Source organism: Doryrhamphus excisus, chromosome 5, assembly GCF_030265055.1.
Source record: "Doryrhamphus excisus isolate RoL2022-K1 chromosome 5, RoL_Dexc_1.0, whole genome shotgun sequence".
In the NCBI taxonomy this organism is placed as follows: domain Eukaryota; kingdom Metazoa; phylum Chordata; class Actinopteri; order Syngnathiformes; family Syngnathidae; genus Doryrhamphus; species Doryrhamphus excisus.
This window is the reverse complement of record NC_080470.1, coordinates 19,437,501-19,457,500: the sequence shown is the minus strand read 5'-3', so window position 1 is coordinate 19,457,500 and position 20,000 is coordinate 19,437,501. Positions and strand designations below refer to the sequence as shown.

General features: G+C 37.4%; 1 protein-coding gene across 2 annotated transcripts in view; it reads right to left on the bottom strand.

Moving 5' to 3' along the window:
* Positions 1-7,101: 7,101 nt before the first annotated feature.
* Positions 7,102-20,000, bottom strand: part of adcyap1r1b (adenylate cyclase activating polypeptide 1b (pituitary) receptor type I) — a 25,197-nt gene continuing 12,298 nt past the window's right edge. The window contains exons 4-14 of one of the 2 annotated variants that reach the window (XM_058073533.1): positions 19,475-19,588; positions 19,301-19,401; positions 18,511-18,608; positions 16,291-16,423; positions 16,052-16,205; positions 15,921-15,981; positions 15,753-15,822; positions 13,983-14,074; positions 13,770-13,899; positions 13,607-13,648; positions 7,102-12,545 (exon numbers count right to left, since the gene is read on the bottom strand). In XM_058073533.1, the coding sequence (XP_057929516.1) occupies positions 12,183-12,545; positions 13,607-13,648; positions 13,770-13,899; positions 13,983-14,074; positions 15,753-15,822; positions 15,921-15,981; positions 16,052-16,205; positions 16,291-16,423; positions 18,511-18,608; positions 19,301-19,401; positions 19,475-19,588 (1,358 nt within the window). In that variant the 3' untranslated portion in view covers positions 7,102-12,182. The remainder of the gene's footprint in view (positions 12,546-13,606; positions 13,649-13,769; positions 13,900-13,982; positions 14,075-15,752; positions 15,823-15,920; positions 15,982-16,051; positions 16,206-16,290; positions 16,424-18,510; positions 18,609-19,300; positions 19,402-19,474; positions 19,589-20,000) is intronic. The other variant, XM_058073534.1, reaches the window with a different exon arrangement.

Genomic DNA, 20,000 nt, shown 5'->3' with positions numbered 1-20,000 from the left:
ATAATAATAAATTGGAAATAAATTGAAAATAAAAAAGGTAAAAACAAAAATAGATATAATATCCCATTTAAAAATATATATAATATATATAATGTATATATAATATTTATATTATAATCATATTAATAAATTGGAAATAAATTGAAAATAAAAAAGGTAAAAAAACATATATATATATATATATATATATATATATATATTATACATACATATATATTATATATATATATATATATTTGAAATAAAAAAATTAAAATACATGCATTGTGTCCAGACTGGTGAGAATTATTAATTATAAATTATTACATTTAATTATTATTAAATATATTAATAAATTGGAAATAAATAGAAAATAAAAAAGGTAAAAAACAAAAATAGATATAATATCCCATTACAATATATATACATGTATATATAATATATATATTATATAAATATAATATATAATATATAATATATATATATATATATATATATATTTTTTTTTTAATGGGATATTATATCTATTTTTGTTTTTTTTTTATTAAATTAAATAGAAAAATATTTAAAATTAAAAAATTAAAATACATGCATTGTGTCTAGACTGGTGAGAATAAATGCGTCTGCAAATTAAACATACATTCTTTCTGTTAGTGTTATTCATTATTATTTATACAACAATGATCAATATTTGATGGCCGGACTTCTTAGACAAACGGCAAACTAAATCATGAAAGTGTTTTGACTTTGGGTTTGTTGTCAACACCACCATCTTGTGGTCAATTTAAGAACTTCGGGGCCTCCGCCGGCAGCGTGCTATGTTCTCGGTCAGTAGGGTTTTTCAATGCCGCGGTCAAAGATGTTGGACAAATGAATTTTGTGTGTGGACGTTTTTAAAGATCATTGAAATTAAATACATGTGTTGATCATGATTAGAATCAAAATAAAAAATACAAAAATATAAAAAATATGACAAATATATTAGACAACAACTTAACAGTATATAATGCAAGAGTGTTTATAAATACATATTAATGAAAGTAACCACAGAAGAGAACTGAACAACGGATCGGATACTGACCCCCCCTTTGGTCTGGGTGCTATCGATGTTGGGATCGCCTCGATTCTCTGTTATGTTTCTCAAACAACACATTCCGCTTTCGCTCAACCTTTGTCATGTCCAGCACAGGATGTGTGTTACACGCCATTAAAGGTCCCTGCATGAATAAATAACACACACACACACATAGTAGAGTCAGTGTCTTGATTCCTAGACACACTCATGCACTTTTAATGGGATGCCTTTCTAAAAGGACTGGGATTCCACTGCCAACCACAACTTTTCCCACCGAGTGTGCATGAGAGCCATCGTGTGTGTGTGTGTGTGTGCAGGAGGTGTGAATAACGATCATCTGCCGGCCCTGGGGTGCGATTTCAGCTTGCCAAAGGGAGGGGAAGTGAACGGTCCCAAAGCCCTGAAAACCCAAAGGCCTGACATGAAACCTCAACCAGGCTGGGGAGGTCTGACCTAATGGATGCATGCTCGAGTCTGCAGTACTTGCTCAGGATAATCACAATAATAATCACAATAATTTGGTGCTTATGAAAATACATATTATTAACACACAGCTAGCTCCTCCCCCTGCTAGCTCCGTAAGCCTCCCTTTCTGTCTTCAATTGCCATTGTTCCCAATTGCCAATGCATTAGCTATTTTCATGGGGGGACCAATATATAAACACTTAGCACTATCGTGCTAGGTGTTAGCATGCTAACGTTATCATGTTAGCATTAATAGTATTTTTAGCTATTTTCATGAGGAGACCAATATGTAAACACTTAGTACTGTCATGCTAAGTGTTAGGATGTTAACATTAGCATGTTAGCATTACCAGTATTTTTAGCTATTTTCATGGGGAAACCAATATATGAACACTTAGCACTATCATGCTAGATGTTAACATGCTAACGTTAGCATGTTAACATTACTAGTATTTTTAGCTATTTTCATGGGGAGACATATATAAACACTTGGCAATATCATGCAAGTTGTTAGCATGCTAGTATTACTAGTATTTTAGCTATTTTCATGGGGATACGTATATAAACACTTAGCACTATCATACTAAGTGTTAGCAAGCTAACATTAGCATGTTAGTGTTACTAGTATTTGTAGCTATTTTCATGGGGAGACCAATATATAAACACTTAGCACTATCACACTAGTTGTTAACATGCTAACATTATCGTGTTAGCATTACTAGCATTTCTAGCGATTGTCATGGTGAAACACATGTATATAAACACTTAGCACTATCATGCTAGGTGTTAGCATGCTAACTTTAGCATGTTAGCATTACTAGTATTTTTGCTATTTTCATGGGGAAACGGATATATGAACACTTAGCACTATCATGCTAGGTGTTAGCATGCTAACGTTAGCATGTTAACATTACTAGTATTTTTTGCTATTTTCATGGGGAGACATATATAAACACTTAGCACTATCATGCAAGGTGTTAGCATGTGAATGTTATCATGTTAGCATTTCTAGCAATTGTCATGGGGAAACACATATATAAACACTTAGCACTATCATGCTAGGTGTTAGCATGTTAACCTTTGCATGTTAGCATTACCACTATTTTTTAGCTATTTTCATGGGGAGACCGATATATGAACACTTAGCATTATCATGCTAGGTGTTAGCATAATAACATTGTGCTAACATGTTAACATTACTGGTATTTTTAGCTATTTTCATGGGGAGAAAAATATAAACACCTAACATTATCATGCTCGGTGATAGCAGGCATACTAATGTTAGCATGTTAGCATTATTAGTATTTTTATCTATTTTCACGGGGAGACATATATAAACCCTTAGCACTATCATGCAAGGTGTTAGCATGTGAACGTTAGCATGTTAGCATTACTAGCAGTACTAGCATTTTTAGTGATTTTCATGGGGAAACACATGTATAAACACTTGGCACTATCATGCCAGGTGTTAGTAAGCTAACATTAACATGTTAGCCTTTCTAGCATGTTAACAGTAGCATAGTAACATTTGTAGCCATTTTTAACATCCATACAAATATTTCCAGCATAAGATGTGTTTTTTGTAGTAGCTTTATCTTTATGATTAGCTTTATAAAAGCAATATATGGTATAACTTTAGCATACATTAGGAAGTAATAAAAATACTCGCATTGTGTAACATTAACAAAGGCAGGTGTGTTGTGGTGCGAGTGATTTGTCAAAATACTTTACAGAAGCAGGCTGAATAAAAAATGATATGCTCCATATTTTTTACGAGAGCACTTACAGGCTGAAGCAGAGGAAATAGCGTGTGTGTGTGTGTGTTTGTGTGTGTTTGTGTGTGTGCGCGTGTGAGTTCACAGCAGTAGAAGACCAAATGTTTGTGTTTTTTGGTTTTTGCTTTATTTATTTAGTCATTTATTTATTTGTTCTCCGGTGAGAGGGGGGGGGGGGGGGGGATTACATCTGAATTATGAAAGAGTGGCCTTTCTCTCCTTTCTAAGTAAAAAATAACATCTGTCCGGCAAATGGAGAGCTTTGTGTTTGTGTATAATTAATGGTAAAAGCCTCCAGAGCCCCCACATAAAATATATATCCTGTACACCCCACAACAAAGCCAGCCAGAGAATGAATGGAGGTCAGTCGGGGGGGGGGGGTTTGAACGCAAACACAAAAGTAGAAATCTCTCAGCACTCAAAATGAGCATCAATCGTCTTTTCCATAACATGAAGCTATCAAGGTTTTACTATATTTGTTCATTACAGGAAATGGTCAAATTTTGAGGTGCGGGCGTACCTCAGGGGTCATTACTGTCACCACAGCTGTTTATGTAAAGTCATAAAAAACAAAACACAAATGAACAGCAAGTCGGAACTTTTCCCGATATTATACCACAACAAACTCCGCGTCATTCACACAGTACACAAAACACACAAGGGATGTATGACCCCCCCCCCCCCCCCCCCACACACACACTTTTACTTAATGATGTTCATGACAGCTGAGAGCTTTTCATAACGTTTATTTTCACTTCCATGGCGATGGCTTTCCTTTTCTGTGGGGCACTGCCCATTGGGAGACACAATGATATTCTCCTCTGATTTCTGGTCAACATTTGCAATAAAAGTGAATCCTACAGACCTGAATGTGTACAAATGGTTAGCCTTTTTTAAACATTGGTTAATATTTGCTGTACATTTAACTGTGTTATCATGTATTCATAAATGTTTACAGACTCAACAAGATGTGTTTTGTACGGAAAATCGTAAGGAAAAAAAAATCTGCAAATTTATGCGGGGATCCACAGTAGGTGCAAACCCCTTTATGATGGTACTTATTAATTATTAAATAAAGATGTGACATCTGAAGTATATTTTTACTATCGGCCTGCCAGCCCAGCATACTACTATTGCTCATTTATTCATTTTTATTATTATTATTACAATACATGGCAGATTCTTTGGCTTTTTATGGGCCTGCCAGCCAAGCATACTACTATTGCTACTATTTCTTTATTCTTTATTCTTTATTCTTTATTCTTTATTCTTTATTCTTTATTCTTTATTCTTTATTCTTTATTCTTTATTCTTTATTCTTTATTCTTTATTCTTTATTCTTTATTCTTTATTCTTTATTCTTTATTCTTTATTCTTTATTCTTTATTCTTTATTCTTTATTCTTCTTCTTCTTCTTTATAATTATTATTATTATTATTATTACAATACATGGCAGATTCTTTAGCTTTTTATGGGCCTGCCAGCCCAGCATACTACTATTTATTATTATTATTATTATTATTATTATTATTATTATTATTATTATTATTATTATTATTATTATTATTGTTATTATTATTATTATTGTTATTGTTATTGTTATTGTTATTGTTATTGTTATTGTTATTATTATTATTCCAATACATGCCGCTGTCTTTGCTGCCACGTAATATATATTATTGTTAGGGATGTCCAATATTGGCTTTTTAATGGAAAACCGATATGCCGATATTGTCCAACTCTCAATTTCCGATACCGATATCGGCCGATACCGATACGTGTAACATGACATCAACATGACATGAACACAGATGTGTTTTTAACATTTTTATGCTGATATCAGGCCATCCCTAATTATTGTCATAATATTTATACTTTGTTATTGTAATACCATAACTTTTCCAATCTACAATTTCTTTGTTTCTCATATTATCAGATTTTTTTCTTTTAATATTTCAACTTTATGCTTTATTTTTTTTCTTAGTTTATGACTCAATATTTTGTCTTTACTTTTGTAAAATCGCTTTAATTTTTTCCCCATTTTTGTTGTTGTTTTCTTTTATGTTCAGGTTTGTAGTTGTCCCTCAATAAAAAAAAATGAATTAGCAGGAAGTGAACAAATGTAAAAGTACCAGATGGAGGGGTAGGATTTAATAAGCTTTGCTTTTTCCTACTCCTTTTGGACATGTGGAACTGGGAACTGATTATGGGATGCACTCAATTGGAATCTGATGCATGTTCAAATGAAATTAAACCATTACCATTACCATCTATTTTAAAGATACAGTGTTGTGTCTGGCAGACATATGTAATTGTGGACCTCTATATATGGCATACTACTGACATCTACTGGTCAGATTTTGTATTGCACTATAAAGTACAGAGAGACGTCAGACATGTGGATGAAGATAAACCTTGGACTCAAAAGAACTGAATCTCTTTCAAGAAAGGGAAAGTGGACCATGGACTTGTGTTTATATTTGTGTGGATTCCAAAAAATCACTAAGTCACTAACAAAACACTTTAGTATGATTGACAGGCATCACCAGAACACCTCCTGTGGGCCTTATCAGACAGATAAGGCCAGAAGAAAACTTGGGGAGCCTTTCCATTCCATTCTTCCAGGGCTTGATTCCAGCCAAGATCTTGGTCCTGGTCTTAGTCCTGGTCTGGTGGACATCTGCGATTCATGGGATACGCAGAGATTTCCGGAAAAAAGTTGGAAATTTATGAGAATGTGGAAGTGGGAGTTGTACTATGTTCCACTGTGATTCGTTTGCATGTTCAAATCTCAGAGGGGGGGTTCTGAGATTTTGAGAAAAAAGTCGTAAATTTATGAGAAAAAAGACAAAATTTACAAGAAAAAAGTTGTAATAATATAATAAGCTATAATAATATTATGGTTAAGTATTAAAATAATCTGAGCTTTTGAGAATTAATAAAAACGAGAGAAAACTGGTAATATGACAGAAATTTATGAGAAAAACAGACCAAAATGTACAATAAAAAAGTTGTATTAATATTATAGAGAAAACAATTGTGTAACTTTTTTAAAAAATTATGAGAAAAAAAGACAGAAATTTACAAGAAAAAAGTTGTAATAATATCTAATAATATTATGGTTAAGTATTAAAATAATCTGAGCTTTTGAGAATTAATAAAAACGAGAGAAAACTGGTAGTATGACAGAAATTTATGAGAAAAATTTTTTGTGTAACTTTTTTACAAATTTATGAGAAAAAGACAGAAATTTACAAGAAAAAATTGTAATAATATTATATAATAATATTATGATGAAGTATTAAAATTATCTGAGATTTTAAGAATTAAAAAAACAAGAGAAAACTTGTAATAAGACAGAAATTTATCAAAGAAAAAAATTGTGTAACTTTTTAAAAAAATTATGAGAAAAAAACAGAAATTTAGATTTTTTTTAAATAATATTACATAATAATATTATGATGAAGTATTAAAATAATCTGAGATTTTGAGAATAAAAAACAAAGAAAACTGGTCATATGACAGAAATGTATGAGAAAAAAATGTAACTTTTTTTACAAATTTATGAGAAAAAAAAAGGAATTTACAAGAATTTTTTTTAAATAATATTATATAATAATATTATGATGGAGTATTAAAATAATCTGAGATTTTGAGAATTAAAAAAACAAGAGAAAACAGGAGGGTATGGAGAGAAGCTGCGAGCATTTCATACAAGGACTATTCAAAGTACTATTTTTTATTTATTTTTATATATTTCCCTTACTTGGTGGATTATTTCCAATCTTATTTCGAGCAGTTGACATTTTTTGTGCAAGTTGGCGGTCGTCATAGCGATGAATTAAATAAACTCCTCCCCCTACTGGGTTTTTAAGTGATACAAAAAGCCATTTATACAATACAATGAAGCAATTTAATGAGAATTACGGGGAAAATACTACAAAATCATTCTTTCACAATTATTTTTGTCAGGCAAATGACAATAAAAAAAGCAACACATCATTTCTTCGAACAATTCCCATGAGAGAACAAACCCTGGGACTCTCGATGTCCTACTTTTATTCCAGTCATAGAAACAAAACAATCAAAACTAGCTTACATCGCTTATTAGCACATTTATAAAATAAAACATAACCCATCACAGTCACTGTATAAATACTGGCTATCAACTCCATGGATGATGTTCAACACTGCAAAGTGGAGCCTAATTTGGCACAAAAACGGAACAACCGACTTAGCACATGTTTGCTAATGTACTTCATAAAGTGATGACAATGAATATTATTATTATTATCATATAGACATCCACCCGGCAATGTGAGGCTCCAAGTCCCACATGAATGATAAAGTAATCCGGGGAAAGATCCATGATGACGGATTCGAACATCCACACGACCGCAACAACGTTCCGTTTTATTCATTGATGTTGTCATCGCGTCACATTAATAATTCTGATATTTGTAGTTTTGTTTTATGTTGGTTTGGTGCTAAACCTCTAAAATCTTCGGCCACCAAATCGTTTTTCGAAAAATAAAAAAATAATAAAAATAAGACAAATAATAATATAATAATAAAATATCATATATAAATAATAAATATATATAAATAATAAATAAATGGATAATAAATAAATATATTTATAACTATAACAATATTTAGAACTATAACAAATATATAAATATTAAAAAATATAATATATTATATATATTATAATATCATATATATTATAATAATTATAATATATATATCATATATATTAAAATCATAAAATATATAATAAATATAATTTAAAAAAATAAATAAACAAAATAAAAATATAAAAATAATAATAAAATGAAAAATACACACCAGCGTGGTGCTTTGGTTTATGGAATTATTCATGACATTTGACGGTCTCGGAACGTATATATAATATTTATATATAATATATATATATATTATAATATATAATATGTATTATAATGTATATTATAATGTATAATATATATAAATATATAATAAATATAATTTAAAAAATACTAATAAAATAAAAAATAAAAAACACCAGCGTGATGTTTTGGTTTATGGAATTATTCATGAAATTTGATGGTCTCAGAACGTAAATATAATATTTATATATAAAAAAATATATATTATATATATATTATAATATATATTATAATATGTATTATAATATATATTATAATATATATATAAATATAATTTAAAAAAATAATAATAAAATTTAAAAAAACACACCAGCGTGGTGTTTTGGTTTATGGAATTCTTCATGACATTTGATGGCCTCGGAACGTTCACTTGTGTTCCGCGTTCATTTCGGCTTCCATGCCTGCGAATGTTCTCCAGGTCATTCGGTTCTCAGGGCACTGATGATTGGACGACAAGCAGACACTTCAGATCCTTTCGTCTTTCATCCGAGCAGGCCTTCAGTTATGCTGAAGGACCAGATAGGACCAGAGAACGGTTACCTAGTGTCTTCGATATCGATATTGATCAGTTACCATAGCAACACAAAACAAAGTCCTGTGCTTTTAAAAGATTAAAGGCACTTCTGGAGACACGACATATTTGAGGGAGACCGAAGAAAAATGAGTTGCCGTTGAGCGAGAAGTGGATCAAGTGGGTTTTGGAACTACCTTGGATCTGGTTTACATCCTCAGATAAGACTATAGACCATGGACAGAGATACCGAATCCACGAAAACGATAGAACAGAACCAAACGTTGTCACTGATGCCGAATGTTCCAGCAGGAGTCCCCCGTGGAGGTTCGGAGTGTAACACGACTTATTATTATGTACTTTATATACAGCAGAGTGGAAAGTGAAAGTGAAAGTGAAAGTGATTATAATCACTATAATAAATAAAAACACAGAAGAAAAAGTGTACCACATAAAAAACCACATGCACATAACATCGTAAACGACATATCGGAAATAAAAGTATTGACATTTTCTGTACGAGTGGCTGCTTAAACCTACACAAGCATCAGTGGGCTCTTCCACTTCCACTCGGATGCTTCCCAGCGCTGAGATCGTCTCCGTTTGTGTTTAGGCTGGTTTGTGCTCAAACGTCACATAGGACTTTTTGGTTTTTCCCTCTCCACTGCAGCGACATGACCTTTGACCTAGTTGGTCAACAGTGTTGATTTTCTGTCCACACAAAAACTTTTCCCAATCCTGAAGGCTGTCGCTTTGCCACAGAAAGTTCCATCCATTGGTTCTTGTATGGGATGGAAGTTTATGGGATTAACATCCTGGAGACTGGCTTGGTCACTCCGGAATCTTAATGTGCTTCATTATGAGCCACTCTATGGAATTTTTTTGGTATTCCCCTTAACTGGAGCAAAAATGTTCTTGAATTTTTCCCGTTGTTGGTCTCATTTCCGATGTGATCCGAAACAAAAGCCACATCTGAGCCAACTGAATATTTCCTGTACATTAGCATGCCCGCTTTAGCCTCACTCTTAAAGGGACATACACGCAATTCCATGAATAGTAGTTAGTATACATTCATTCATTCATTTTCTCCCGCTTTTCCTCACAAGGTCGTTGGGGTGCTGGAGTCTATCCCAGCTGTCTTCAGGCGAGTGGCGGGGTCCATCCTGGACTGGTGGCCAGCCAATCACAGGGCACATATAGACAAACAACCATTCACACTCACATTCATACCTATGGACAATTTGGAGTGGCTAATTAACCTAGCATGCTAATTAACCGAGCACATTAGTATACACTAGCGGTCAAAACTTTTAGAACCCCCAAGTGCTTCAAGTCCAGGGACTACAAAATGGCTCAACAATGTCAAGCTCTTCTTAGGTTGTTCAAGCCTTGGCAGGCGGTACAATAATGGTTACCATAATACCAAAATGGTTCTATGTAGCCTGGTGAACATTAGCATTGTACTGTTGCTCCACAAATGGAATGAAAAAGGGAATAACAATGGAAGAGAGGCAGACTATCTTGAAAAATTATCTTGAAAATGGGCTGTTCTGAAACTTTTGACCAGTAGTGCAAACAGGAAGTAAAGGTTATAAATAGATTTGTATTTGATTGACGTAGAAATGTCATCCCAATACAAGACATGGCTCACTATTTGGCGGGGGAACGTTTGTCGTAGTTGGTCACACATCCCAGGTTTTGGTCAGAGAATCATTCATTCATTCATTCATTCAAAATGATGGAAACTATTTTGGTTGAAGAGAGTTGATTTGGGGGAAAACTGGGAATTTAGCCTGTTTTATGTTGGGAATAGTTTGACTTGGAATGCGGAAGCCGGAAAAATCCTGCATTCATTCATTCATTCATTCATTCATTCATTCATTCATTCATTCATTCATTGTGCTACGTGAGTGTCGAGAATGCCTTGTAGGAGAATTCATTCATTCATTCATTCATTCATTCAAAATGATGGAAACTATTTTGGTTGAAAAGAGTTGATTTGGGGGAAAACTGGGAATTTAGCCTGTTTTATGTTGGGAATAGTTTGAATTGGAATGCGGAAGCCGGAAAAATCCTTCATTCATTCATTCATTCATTCACTCATTCATTCATTCATTCATTCATTGTGCTACGTGAGTGTCGAGAATGCCTTGTAGGAGAATTCATTCATTCATTCATTCATTCATTCAAAATGGTGGAAACTATTTTGGTTGAAAAGAGTTGATTTGGGGGGAAAAACTGGGAATTTAGCCTGTTTTATGTTGGGAATAGTTTGACTTGGAATGCAGAAGCCGGAAAAATCCTTCATTCATTCATTCATTCATTCACTCATTCATTCATTCATTCATTCATTCATTCATTCATTCATTGTGCTACGTGAGTGTCGAGAATGCCTTGTAGGAGAATTCATTCATTCATTCATTCAAAATGATGGAAACTATTTTGGTTGAAAAGAGTTGATTTGGGGGAAAACTGGGAATTTAGCCTGTTTTATGTTGGGAATAGTTTGAATTGGAATGCGGAAGCCGCAAAAATCCTTCCTTCATTCATTCATTCATTGTGCTACGTGAGTGTCGAGAATGCCTTGTAGGAGAATTCATTCATTCATTCATCCATTCATCCATTCATTCATTCATTCATTCATTCATTCATTCATTCATTCATTCACTCATTCATTCATGCATGCATGCATGCATGCATTCATTCATTCAACCAACCAACCAACCAACCAACCAACCAACCAACCAACCAACTCCGGTCTCCTAGCTGTGAGGTCTGCGTGCTAACCACTCGACCGCCGTGCAGCCTGTGTTCCGTGAGATCTGTGAGAAATTTTTACCACTTCCACATTTGTCAACTAATTCCAATTGAGAGAATGTAAATAGTGAGGAGCTCACTAGTTAGCTTGTTAGCTTGCTATGCTAGCAGTGGTGCCCATGCATTGATAGCCTGTAGCCGTAGCTTGTGCATTAAAGTTGAGCAATGTACTCTAAATCTGGATCTGAATCCTAGCTGTGAGGTTTGCGTGCTAACCACTCGACCGCCGTGCAACCAAGATGTATCCAATCTAAATGTATTTATAACCATTAGTTATGAATTATGAAATTTCAATAAAGCTACCTTAAACGTATCGTTCAGGCGGGTAAACGTACAAAACCAGGAGAGGATTATATGTTATTTTCCCAACTGTCCTGTCTTAAATTGAGTCATTTTCATCGACATTCCGGCATCGACATTCCGGACGCACGGTCATGGTAAATTAAGATTTGGGAAATTTGGCAGCCTTTGTCCGTTCCACCACGGATTACTCAGTCGTGGAATCATCTCAGTATGCAAACACCAATTAGATGCTTTGAACACAATCCATCCTCAATCGGGAACATCCTGTTTGGCATTGTCAACAGCTTCACCCAATCCTGTGTATGGAAAAGTGGAGTTCGGATGAGGATTCACCTTGAAGCCTGTTGGGTTGTAAGTGTGCTTTCCGGGTTGGGGTCCGGATCATGGTTGAGGAGGTCGGTCATCGGGATTAGGATGGGTGTCGTAGGTTTGTTGACGTCAGATCCAGAGGCGACATCGACGCCGGTCGCGGCGTTCCCGGCGTGGCCGATCAAGTGGCCGGACTCTCGGCCTGCAGGCTGGACATTCGGATCTGGGAGCTGCTCTTGCTCAGGATGGAAAGTTGCGTCCCCCCGTTCACTCCGCTGCTCGCAAGCGAAGGGTGTCGGTGCTTCAGGTCCACAGCAAAGTATCTGTTCACCGTCCAGCTGCGCCATTTCCTCTTGATCTCCGATTGCACCTTGAGGGAGATACTTCACAAGGTCATTACTAATGGACCTCACTTGAAAGGGTTAGGACGAGGTCTAGGTTTAGAGACTAGGATTGCTGAGGTCCTTGTTCTAGGCTCATCAAAAGGAAGTAAAAGATGGTGGTAAAATATGCTGATTAAGCTACATAAATTCATTTTTAATGAGGGATTATTATTATTATTATTATTATTATTATTATTATTATTATTATTATTATTATATTTTTACTATTGGCAGATTCTTTGGCTTTTTATGGGCTTGCCAGCCCAGCATACTACTATTGCTCATTTATTCTTCATTATTACTATTATTATTATTAATATTATTATTATTATTATTATTATTATTATTATTATTAGTGGTAGTAGTAGTATTATCATTATTGTCGTTATTGTCATTATTATTATTATTATTATTAGTAGTAGTAGTAGTAGTAGTAGTAGTAGTAGTAGTACTAGTATTGTCGTTATTGTTATTATTATTATTATTATTATTATTATTATTATTATTATTATTATTATTATTATTATTATTATTATTATTATTATTATTATTATTATTATTATTATTATTATTATTATTATTATTATTATTATATCTTTACTATCGGCAGATTCTTTGGCTTTTTATGGGCCTGCCAGCCCAGCATACTACTATTGCTCATTTATTATTATTATTATTATTATTATTATTATTATTATTATTATTATTATTATTATTATTATTATTATTATTATTATTATTATTATTATTATTATTATTATTATTATTATTATTATGTTGTGGGATTATTTAAAAAAAATAAAACTGTAAAAAAAACTGCAATCAAGCCTGCCGTTTGTGTCTGAACATTACTGACACCTAGTGACCAGTGGCGAATACTACAGCATATTTGCATGCGTCTTGATTGTCTATGTGCGTTTGAGTTCATGTAGCCATGTTTATGCTCCATAAAATACATCACATTTGCTTCATTATGCATACTTTTGGACTATAATTAGCCCATATTTATGATTATTTTATATATTTTGAAAAAACGTGAAAAATACTACTGTTCTGTTTACCTCTCCATTGAGAAAGCAGTAGAGGACGGCCACCACGAAGCCCTGAAAGCACAAATTCAAGCCGATGAGGCAAATTGTTGGGTTGCTCATCTCGGTTTTTATTGACAGTAAGACTAACAAACTTCATAAAACATATTTCATTCAAGGTTTAGGCTTGGCCTACCTGGAAGGATCCCAGGCCGAGCTCAAACACCAGCCGCTCTCTCTTGCTGACGTTCTCGGGGGAGAAAGCGAAGACGGTGTAGTGGATCCCAAAGAGGGGAATTAGCAGCAGAGTGGAACGTGCCAGTCTCCTGCCCAACGACAAGACCACAAGCTCCTGTCACCCCAAAGAGGAGAATGTTTTTACCCAATTCCCTCCCACAGTGACGCTTACAGGTATATACTGGACTCATTTCCTCCGATATCCGGGGACTGCAATTTCTGAACGAGGATGATGATGATCCCAATAAAGAGGACAAAGTTGATCTGTACATGGAAACATAAATATATCATTAATATTATCTTCATGCCAGTTCAATACACACTGGTGGAAGATGCTTATGGTAAAATAACACCACTTCATGTCAAAGATGTTTGACCTTGTATGCAGTATAGGTTACATCGTTCCTGGTAAAGTTACAGCAGATTTTGTGAGGGGTCAGACCCCAACCAAAAGACACCCTAACCCTAACCTTAACCTTAAGCCTAAACACTAACTGAACCCTAATCCGTTCCTGAGTTATTTTGTTTTTATCGCAGCTATCAAACCCTCCTTCACCCCAACTCTCTATCCCTAACCCCTAGCCCTAACATCTAACCCTAACATCCAACACTAACCTTTTGCCTAAACCAAACCCGAACTCCAACCCTAACCCTAACCTCGAGCCCTAGCCCCAACCCCATCCATAACCCCAAAACTAAGCCTAGCCCTAACACTAACCCCATCCCTAACCCTAACCCCTAGCCCTAACATCTAAACCTACCATCTAACACTAACCTCTTGCCTAAACCAAACCTGAACTCCAACCCTAATGCTAACCTAACCCTAACCTTGAACCTCTAACCGTAGCCCTAGCCCCATCCATAACCCCAAAACTAAGCCTAGCCCTAACACTAACCTCATCCCTAACCCTAGCCCTAACCTCATCCCTAACCTTAGCTCTAGCCCTAGCGCTAACACCATCCATAAGCCTAAAACTAAGCCTAGCCCTAACATTAACCCTAACCCTAGCCCTAACCCGAACCATAGCCCTAACCCAAGCCCTAGCGCTAACACCATCCATAAGCCTAAAATTAAGGCTAGCCCTAACACTAACCCTAACCCTACCCGAACCCGAACCCTAACCTCATCCCTAACCCTAGCCCCAACCCAAACCCTAACCATAGCCCTAATCTTAGCCCTAACCTTAGCCATAGCACTAACACCATCGATAAGCCTAAAACTAAGCCTAGCCGTAACATTAACCCCATCCCTAACCCTAGCCCCAACCTGAACACTAACCATAGCCCTAACCCAAGCCCTAGCGCTAACACCACCCATAAGCCTAAAACTAAGCCTAGCCCTAACACTAACCCCATCCCTAACCCTAGCCCCAACCTGAACCCTAACCATAGCCCTAAACGTAGCCCTAGCCCTAGCACCATCCATAAGCCTAAAACTAAGGCTAGCCCTAACACTAACCCCATCCCTAACCCTAGCCCCAACCCGAACCCTAACCATAGCCTTAAACTTAGCCCTAGCCATAGCACTAACACCATCCATAAGCCTAAAACTAAGCCTAGCCCTAACACTAACCCTAACCCTAGCCCCAACCTGAACCCTAACCATAGCCCTAACCCAAGCCCTAGCGATAACACCACCCATAAGCCTAAAACTAAGCCTAGCCCTAACATTAACCCCATCCCTAACGCTAACACTTACTCTAGCCCTAACCATAGCCCTATCCCTAACCCCGTCCATAACCCTAAAACTAAGCCTAGCCCTAACACTAACCCCACTAATAGTTGGTACTCTTTTAAAACATTCCACTAGTTAAATGGATTTAAATGAATGTTAAATGGATGTTAAATGGATTTAAAGGGATGTTAAAGGGATCTTAAAGGGATGTTAAATGGAAGTTAAATTAATGAGCCAGCTCCTTCCAACGTGTTTCCAAAAACGTACCATAATGGAAGCCAGCACGGGTCCCTTGATCACCCACCAGATGACAGCATTGTCATTCATGTCCCAGCAGCTGAAAGAGCAGCATCATTCAGAAAGCACTTAGCGCTAGAATGAGAATGACATACAGTAGAATAGTGTAGAATACAGTAGAATAGAGTAGAATCCTACCCGATGTCATCAAAATGCAGCCTCAGCACTGCCCAGATGGTCACACACAGGGTGGGGGTTCCTGGCAGGATGAAAGAAATATGAATCACTGAAGATGAAACTGGGCATGCCCATCACGTGAGAAGCCTCACCCCAGCCAATGATGATGTACCAGTAGAAATATCTCTTTTCTGGAAAGAAGGTCTCCACCAGTAAGGTGAAGAGATAAAGACCCTCGATGAACAGCCAGAAGTAGTTGGACAGGACGCAGTAGTGGAAGAACACCATCACCGCCCGACACTCCAGCTTCACGGGGATAAAACACGCTCACATGAGAATGGGGGGGGGGGGGGGGGGCACACAATAATCACCAAGAGTATTCAGTACTCACAGTGTGGATGAAGCAGTGCTCGCTGTCCTCCTTGGCGTATAAGACGCCATCTTTGATGAAGACGGAAATAGCTCTCAAGATGAATGACACAAATAGATTCATGTGGATGAAATTCCTGGTACAGTGCAGCTTCCTGTGCGGAAACACCAGACGGGTAATGATGGTAATGTTTCGCTGATATGTAGGTACATTTCATCCCCTGATGATTTTTGAAAAGGTATGAACCATGCATCATTTTGATGGTAGCTTTAGTGTTACAGGTTACTATTTCATTAACTTAACTTTAAACCCAACACCTAAACTTACCCTAACCCCAAACCATAACCCTAACCCCTAACCTTACCCTAAACCCAACCCCTAACCTTATGCTAAACCCCTACCCCTAACCTTACCCTAAACCTAACCTCTAACCTTACCCTAAACCCCAACCCCTAACCATACCCTAAACCTAACCCCTAACCTTATCCTCAACCCCTAACATTACCCTAAACCCCAAACCCTTACCCTAAACCTAACCCTGAACTGTAACCCTAACCCCAAACTCCTAACTTTACCCTAAACCCCAACCTTATCCTAAACCCCAAACTTATCCTAAACTGCAACCACTAACCTTATCCTAAACCCCAACCCCTAACCTTACCCTAAACCTAACCCCTGAACCGTAACCCTAAACCTAACCCCTGAATCTTACCCTAAACCCCAACCCCTAACCTTACCCTAAACCTAACCCCTGTACCTTAACCCTAAACCCCAACCCCTAATCTTACCCTGACCCCTACCCCTAACCTTACCCTAAACCCCAACCCCTAACCTTATCCTAAACCCCTACCCCTAACCTTACCCTAAACCTAACCTCTAACCTTACCCTAAACCCCAACCCCTAACCTTACCCTAAACCTAACCCCTAACCTTATCCTAAACCCCTACCCCTAACCTTACCCTAAACCCCAACCCCTAACCTTATCCTAAACCCCTACCCGTAACCTTACCCTAAACCTAACCTCTAACCTTACCCTAAACCCCAACCCCTAACCTTACCCTAAACCTAACCCCTAACCTTATCCTAAACCTCAACCCCTAACCTTACCCTAAACCCCAAACCCTTACCCTAAACCTAACCCCGAACTGTAACCCTAACCCCCAACTCCTAACTTTACCCTAAACCCCAACCTTATCCTAAACCCCAACCTTATCCTAAACTCCAACCACTAACCTTACCCTAAACCCCAACCCCTAACCTTACCCTAAACCTAACCCCTGAACCGTAACCCTAAACCTAACCCCTGAATCTTACCCTAAACCCCAACCCCTAACCTTACCCTAAACCTAACCCCTGTACCGTAACCCTAAACCCCAACCCCTTACCCTAAACCTAACCCCCGAACCTTACCCTAAACCCCAACCCCTAACCTTACCCTAAACCTAACCCCTGAACCATAACCCTAAACCCCAACCCCTAACCTTCTTAAACCCCAACCCCTAATCTTACCCTAAACCCCAACCCCTTACCCTAAACCTAACCCCGAACCGTAACCCTAACCCCAACCTTTAACTTTACCCTAAACCCAACCCCAACCTTATCCTAAACCCCAACCCCTAACTTTACCCTAAACCCCAACCCCTAACCTTACCCTAAACCTAACCCCTGAACCGTAACCCTAAACCCCAACCCCTATCCTTATCCTAAACCCCAACCCCTAACCTTACCCTAAACCTAACCCCCGAACCGTAACCCTAACCTCAACCCCTAACCTTACCCTAAACCCAACCCCTAACCTTACCCCAAACCTAACCCCCGAACCGTAACCCTAACCTCAGCCCCTAACTTTACCCTAAACCTAGCCCCCGAACCGCAAACATAACCCGACCCTAACCCCAGCCCTTAACCTTACCCTAAACCTCAACCCCTAACCTTACCCTAAACCTATCCCCCGAACCATAAACATAACCCGACCCCAAACCCTTACCTTACCCTAAACCCCAACCCCTAACCTTACCCTAAACCTAACCTCTGAACCGTAACCCTAAACTCCAACCCCTAATCTTAGCCTAAACCCCAACCCCTTACCCTACACCTAACCACCGAACTGTAACCCTAACCCCAAACCTTACCCTAAACCTAAACCTAACCCCCGAACCATAACCCTAACCCAGTTATATAAAGTTACATAACCAGCAGGAGATCCAATAGTCATTTTCCACACGGTCTAGTGGTCTTACCTGAACCTGCACAGGATGACCATGGCTGTGGTGAGGGACACCAAAGACGTGCTGTAGCCAACAGTATACAAAGCCTTCACCGACAGGTAGTACATGTCCTGGTAGGGCAACACGCAGTACAACATAATTAGCATACTCCCTCAGTACGGTCCAACGCTAACAGTCAAACCTTTAAAATGGTTTTGTGATGCCACCACAGGAGGGTTCAAGCGATGGCGAAGACGAGAAATATCTTGGTAGTGGAGTACAACATGGAATACCCGGAAGTGGGCTATTTTTTATCCTTATTGCAATCACCCGTTTTTGACGTAAGCAGGCTCAAAATGGGGAATTGCAGCAGGATAAGTGGGAATTTTTGTTAATCAATTCATATTATTGGGTGGGAAAATGTGGAAAAATCTGACATGGGAATTTCGATAGGCGGAAATATCTTGAAATACGTGAATTTTTGGAAAGTGGAAATTAGTTTTGGGGTGGGAATGGTCTGAATGGAGGGATTTCGGGCACGTCTGAGCAGTAGGAGGCCTCTGGGAAGACCCAGGACAACTGGCCTGGAGACACCTCATGATCCATGAGGAGCTGGACAACGGATCATGGAGAGGGAAGTCTAGCTTTTCCTGCTTAGGCTGCCAATCTTGGTTACATTGAAATAGATGGATGGATGGATGGAAATGGGATTTTGTGAATGTTTGATGCCTGAATCGGTTCAGAAATTTGCAAATTTGTGCAAAAGATTGCTTGCATAAGTAATGGAATGGAATCCCATTGGGATAATGGTTTGTGTACTAACCGGATGACTGCTGTTCCCTTCGTATAAACAAGCGTCGACGTAGTGAGGGAAGGTCTCGGACCAGCCAAACTCAGTGCAGTTACGACTGACCTTCCCCAGCTCTGTGAATGCAACACAACAACAAACACGTCAACACAATATACTTCATTTGTGCTAAAAGTGCTACAAACTCACCAAAGTCTTCCTCACTCATGAACTGGGAGAAGAGTTCAGGACAGTTGACCTCGACCACGTCTCCAATCCGGGCAGGTTCCCAGCATGTCAGGTTGTCCCACATCCATGGACACCCTGAAGACACGACAGCGACATAGTCAGCGTCATTTTGTTTTCGAAGGGCATGCCTTGTGAACGTCGCGAACATCGTAGCCGTCGGTGTTTTTGTCGTACTCAGCACCCAACCAGATGGTAATGGTAATGGTTTAATTTCATTTGAACATGCATCAGATTCCAATTGAGTGCATCCCATAATCAGTTCCCAGTTCCACATGTCCAAAAGGAGTAGGAAGAAGCAAAGCTTATTAAATCCTACCCCTCCATCTGGTACTTTTACAATCACTAACTGTTACATTTGTTCACTTTCCTAATATAGTTTAAGTTTTTGTTTTTAATTTTATTTTATACATTTGTTTAATTAAAAAATTGTTAAAAAAAAAATTTATTTATATTTTTTAATTTAGATTTTTTAAATTATTATTTATTT